Below are 6,097 nucleotides of genomic sequence, written 5' to 3' on the forward strand. Positions count from 1 at the left end.
AGGAGTATATTGACCTAACAGTGGAAATCGCAATAACGTCCTGATATAGACATGTATTCAACATTCACGCTAACTTTACCCCGAACAATTCGGAACAAAAAAATTAATAAGATGAAAACAATAAAATCAATGCTTAATTCCTAACAAAGAACCAAAATAAAGATAGGGAACACAGAAAATACCGTCGAAATTGAAGGTTTTTAACTGAGTGATTGCTTAAAACATGACTTTGGGAAGTATCTTTCACTGAATAAAACATTCACTCATAAGCAAGCACAAGAAGGAATTTCTTCCTGTAAGCTTACTTGAGAAACCCGCAGATAGAAATATTTTGTTCACACAATAAGTGCGTCATTTAAGCGGAAAGTTCTAGTAAGAGCAAGAGGAGTCAAACTGACATCAGAAAGAATATAGCTTTGAATGACAGAGACAAAACATGCCATCTCTTATTAGAGTGTTGACTTGAAATAAGCAGTTATGTCGACTTCACATCGCCAGCTGGTGCTAGCTCATTACTTTCCATAAGACTTGAGAACTTAAGACGTTTGTTACGGTGTAAAAATGAAAGTTTCTGCCCTCCTCATTTTTGTGTCATCGATTTCAATAATGCTTCATCCAACGCAAGCGGAGGGTGAGTTCGAAAACTTCCTTACATTTTCATTGATAGCCTTTAAATCGCATTTTATACTCTCATGCTTTGTGAATCCTTACATCCACTTGTCTGGGCTAGCATCCCAAACTCTGTCTCATAATCGGGTTGAGTTTGTTGTTGGTTCTTCTTTTCAACCTCTACTTCTAGATCTCGTTCATGTTTTCTTCCGGGTAGTCCTATTCTGCTCTCTTCATAAAAAGCGACATTTTTAAATTCCACTTTGATCAAGAATCCGAGTTTGTCTGGGTTTATCTGTGAACACCCTCAATATTTTCATTCAGTTAGAATTCGCAAAAATTACGCAGATTTGTCATGATAAAATTTTCTCAGGTAAAAATGACACGATATTTCATTAATCACTCACAGAAACGGAGAAAAATACCTTTTTTGGGTCACATTTTGTCTTCTGTCTGTTCCTTTTGCGAAAGTAATTTCGGGCCTTAATTGACGATACGCGAAAAGTATAAAAGATAAGACCCATGCAAAAATATAATTGTTCTATTTGGTTCAATAGTTTTCTTGATAATGATGATGATAATGATGATGATGATGATAATCAGGAGACTATGATCTAGATCACAGTATTTTGTGATAATTTGGGAAACTAATCTTCTAAAATTTGCATCTCAGTCATTTTTGTCTTTGTCTTTCGTGGAAGCTTTCTTTATTTAGCGCTCTTTGGTATTTTAAAGGTTAGTTTTTGCAATGTCAAAATACTGGGACAGGTTGTGAGATAAAGGAAACTTTTTTTAAGGAGATCTCAAGTTCTTGATGCATCGCTAAGTTTTCCATAAACAACACTTTATAAATAACACACCGGAATTGATTTGTGATTTGTCTCCCAATTTTGTTGCGCGTGTACGAGGTAGTCTGCACGAGACGTTCTCTAGTCTAACACTTACTGAAATGGACACGTCTCGCAACGTTTTCGTTACAGCAATCATTTTAAAAAGTAGAATTTGATTCCTCTTAATGCAACGTCGCTGCAACGAAAACGATGCAAGACATGTTTATTGCAAGGGACGTTACGTTGGGCGATTTTTCATCCATTTTGTGTCGCAACAAAATTGGTAGTTCCTTTAGTGTAAACCAGTGTAACAGCGCTTTAGGGTTTCAACACGATTGCCGACGGATAATTCTTCACAAAAAGCCTTGCGAAAAACTGCTACACCTATTTATCCTATAGCGTCGTTACGTTCTTCAAGATGATTCACCCCGTCAGCACATAAACAGAGATGAAGATAGGAAGGAATCTCAAAACCAACTATTTTCTCATTCAATGGGGAAAAAGGGATTTGTAGATTGCGTGTCTGCTTTGTATGATATCGCTTAAAAAAGGATAATGCTGACAAGGTAGTTAATCTTCGTGGTTTGTGTGATCTTTGCGGAAAATATCTCAAAAAAATTGCTAAATGCAGGACGCGTTGAGTTAAAATGGCAAATAAACGAAATGCAGACTTTCTCCTTATAGCCCTAAAAAAATCTCCTACTACATGTAATGCTCTTGTTAAAAAAATACATTATCTGATGAACATGAATATGAACTTTACGCCCATGGGTTTGTCGTTTTAATACTCTGCTATGAAGGTAATTGTTCTTTGTCACAGTATTCTCTATACCATCAAAACAAACAAATACAGCTTCTTACAGGTACAGGATCGTAAATGAAAAAACAAACAATCGACCATTTTAAAATAAGGAAGTTGTTGCCAATAACATGAGGACTACACTTGAAACATTTCATTTTCACAACAGTATAACAATGTATAAAGTTACCGGTTGTCCTAATTGTCCTAAAACCCCTAAATGAAGTCATTTGATGCGGAAAAATCTTTGTTCTTTACTTATATTGAGGTCTTTATGGTAGGCTGCAATGTGGTTGTCTCTTGAGCCAACAAACACGTTTTTTAATGTATTTTTGTTGTTGTTGTTGTTGTTGTTGTTTTCCCGTCTTTTCTCTGTACTCTTTGTCCTTTTTTTTTTCGGCCCGAGCGGGTCAGTACAAATTAACCAGCTCTAATCTCGTACTCAGATCTCACTCTGTTTGACGCTGGCCGTGGAAGAGCTTGTTTAATATAGTAAATGGTTTGAACCCAGGAGTTAAGTCACTTGACTCTAAAAATGACTTCCGCTCAGGTTGTCGAAACGTCAGTCACCAACAACAGTTGTTTTCAGAACAACCCTCACCCTGACGATCACACTATACGAACAGCTGGTTTAATCTCGAACCAGCCCATGGGGTTTCCCATGTCCAGGAAAAACGTCTGCATTGCAAGTTATTTTAACGACAGTTTCTTTTTTTTTTTTTAATTTTCGACGACTCTCTGAAAAAATAATGCTTGGCTTTGTGGTTGCAACTGAACACAAACATTAAACTATTGCACGATGGTAAAGTAAAATAATTCAACCCGTCAGCGAATGTTTAAACACAAAGACAAGTTGCGGAAAACGAGTGAGAAATAGTGAAAACTTTGGACTCGCTCATTCCGTCGCCGATATTTCTCCGCTTCTTTTAACATCGCTACAGCAACCAAATTCTGACTTGCTGATGACATCAACGAAGAGGGGTGGGAGGGGGGTGGCTTCCAAAACAATGTAAGGAGAAAATGAAACAACATCATAACCCACCCCCTCTACATACGTTATATGAGCCATGCATGCCTTATTACACAGTTGGTTTCATAGCTTTTAGCAATTTTGTTTGTTCAATCAAAAGCTTTTAGAAATTTTGTTTTGTTCAATCAAAGACTGAAACATTCTTTCCCCGGTTTAGTCAAGCCTCTAATCACGGAAATAATGCAGTTGTTTATGGTGGGCCAAAACTCAATGATTCCCTCACCAGCCTCTCCCAAGTTACGGAAGTTGACTGAGTTTGTGTAACGGAGGCGCCACTTTTTGCTCATGTATACGGTGCAAGAATAACATTTTATACAAGCCTTGATCTTTTTCTCTTAATATGAATTTCATAGCTTCAGAACCAAGCCAACGGCTTTCTTATTCTGTAAGTATGAGTCTGGTCTTCACGCTGCTTGTGATGTGTCAGATGTCTTGTGAAATGGACGCTCAGCAATGTAGAAGCGAATATTCCATCCGCGGCATGATGTTAAAAGGGCATATCTTCACGGCCAAGAAAACTGCAAACTGGTTGAAGTGTGTAGACAAGTGTAACCATGACATCAGATGTCAAAGCTTTAACTATGTCATCAGCCAAGGCATATGTGAGTTGAACAACCGCGCCAAAGAAGCCAGACCTGAAGATCTTGTTCCGGACAGCGATCGGTTCTATATTGAAAGATTAGATGGAAGAGGTATTGTTTCTCTTTGAGTGTTTATCTTTATCATTTTGAAGGAGAGGAAGTCGTATCCCAGAAAAAAAGTGCCCAAGACCTTCTGGCATTTCTAGGACTGCTAACAAAACCCGCAGTTTTTCGTCAAGAGATCTAAACAATAGTGATGTTTAGTTATGACAGAAAAGGCTAAAATAACAACTAATTTGCTTTTTAAATTTTCAGTCCCTCTTGGATCAGTTCCCGAGTTGCCAGCTGAGTCGTGCGTCGAGATCAGGGCGAGTGAAGGAGAAGATGCATTCAGCGGTAATTACTGGTTCGATTCAGTTAAACCTGGCGTGGTAGTCCTGGCTCGTTGTGACATGTCTAAACTAGGTAACTAGACGTTCGGGGTTTTACTTCGATTTATTATTTGCAAATCTCTTCCAACAAGGCTCATCTACGTGCTATAAAATGCCTCATTTTCCAGGCTGTTTCTATGATTAGAGACTCTGTTTTCTACAAAATAAGGCAAATCTGCGATGCGTACAACTTGTAAATTTTTACGAACTTTTATATTTAAGTTATGTTACCCTTCTATTAATATAATGACCAGGAGTTTATTTTAATAAAACCTTCCAATAAGCTTCCCCATAGCGAAAATAACGTTCAAGACATGGACATAGACTGTTTAATTTATGAGATGCTATTCATAAAGAAGAAGCCTAGCTTTAAAACCCAATCGGGCTCCCTCCGCGCAAAACTATTTGTTAAGGGTTAAAGCAGCAATAGCATTTTTATAGCCGAGAGCTACAAAGATAGGTTTCAGGTCTGCTATCTTCTCTCAACTAATAATTAGCTGTCAAGCAGGCTCTATCTTCCCCGTGCAACTGACAGCGGGTGCTCAGAACCAGAAGATTCCCACCAAGCACGAAATTGTCCGTGGAACAGATATGTTTGAAGGAGCAGATCCGTTGCCATTCCCTTACTGTACTATGATAATGATGGATATCTGATAAAGATGTTTTGTTTTTATTTAGAAAAAGCAAATAATTCTGAAAGTTAGTAAGTTAGTTACTGATCTCTTTTGCCCATTTGCTCCGGGCCGGGCTCCGCCAAATATAACAACATAAGCAATTGCATTTTAATCCTTTCAATCTTATCTTCTAAAACAGATATCGATGACTGTGCAAGTCATCCCTGCAAGAACAACGGGACCTGCACAGACCGAGTGAACGGATTCAACTGCAGCTGCGCACCTGGATTTAATGGCACACAATGTGAAACAGGTAACTATAGCCAAAATTCATTTTTCTTCATATGTTAGGATTTTTTAAAATCTCTTTCTATTTCGCTTGCAGTGCTTTTTAAACCGCTTGAAAAGGACAGAAACATATTTTTGTTGTTGCAGTTGTTTATTTTGCAGATATTGTAGCTGTGGGTTCTATCATATATGACCGTTATATGATAATAGAAATTTGGCCAAGGAAAGCACTTCTGTAAAAACCTGGTGAAACTTTCTGGTTGCGGAGATCAGTATCGAAATCTGTTACAGGGAATTATCTTCAGAGACGGCAACAGCAATTAGAACTTAGTCCAACGATATCGTTTTAATCCAAGCACGCAACCAAAGAATATTTTACAAGAAACGACTCTTTAAGCCCAAAACGCAATTCTAAAGGATTATAGTCCATGGGCCAGGACCCTGGAAAGAGCCATTTGGTACCAAAACGAGGGACAGATTCTAACACTTATTTTTAACAACATGGATTCCTCTAGGTTATTTTGGTGTATGATAACCATGCCAAATGAGTAGCTTTACTAGGATTATCACGTGATTAAATGACGTCACTCGGTTTGGCTGAATAAGCAGAATTGGTGAAAAGATGACTAATAACAGTTAAATGCAAACCTGAAAATGTTATATACATCGATTTTTGGTTATTGCAAACTTCAAACGCAGTTTTCAGACCTAATTCCAATAACTTATATATGACTTATAGGTATTATCCCTGAATAGTGTCCATGGCAACACTTGTCAAATTATAAATATGAACAATAAGACGGAAAATGTGAAAAAAAAAAGAAAGTGCTCGTGTAAATTGCACTGGTTACTTTCGAACGCTCGTTCTAAACTTCATTGACTCCTCTTGCTTAGTTTGGTATATGATAACCATGT

The 6,097-nt window shown here is 37.7% G+C and overlaps 1 protein-coding gene across 1 annotated transcript; it reads left to right on the forward strand.

The window, feature by feature from the left end:
* The first annotated feature begins 399 nt into the window (after positions 1-399).
* LOC145495644 (uncharacterized) lies at positions 400-4,322 on the forward strand. The gene is made up of 3 exons (XM_081475268.1): positions 400-631; positions 3,622-3,960; positions 4,165-4,322. The coding sequence occupies exons 1-3, from the start codon at positions 562-564 to the stop codon at positions 4,320-4,322; spliced, it is 567 nt and encodes a 188-aa protein (XP_081331394.1). The 5' UTR covers positions 400-561.
* Positions 4,323-6,097: the final 1,775 nt, after the last annotated feature.

Source organism: Orbicella franksi, chromosome 8, assembly GCF_964199315.1.
Source record: "Orbicella franksi chromosome 8, jaOrbFran1.1, whole genome shotgun sequence".
Lineage (NCBI taxonomy): Eukaryota > Metazoa > Cnidaria > Anthozoa > Scleractinia > Merulinidae > Orbicella > Orbicella franksi.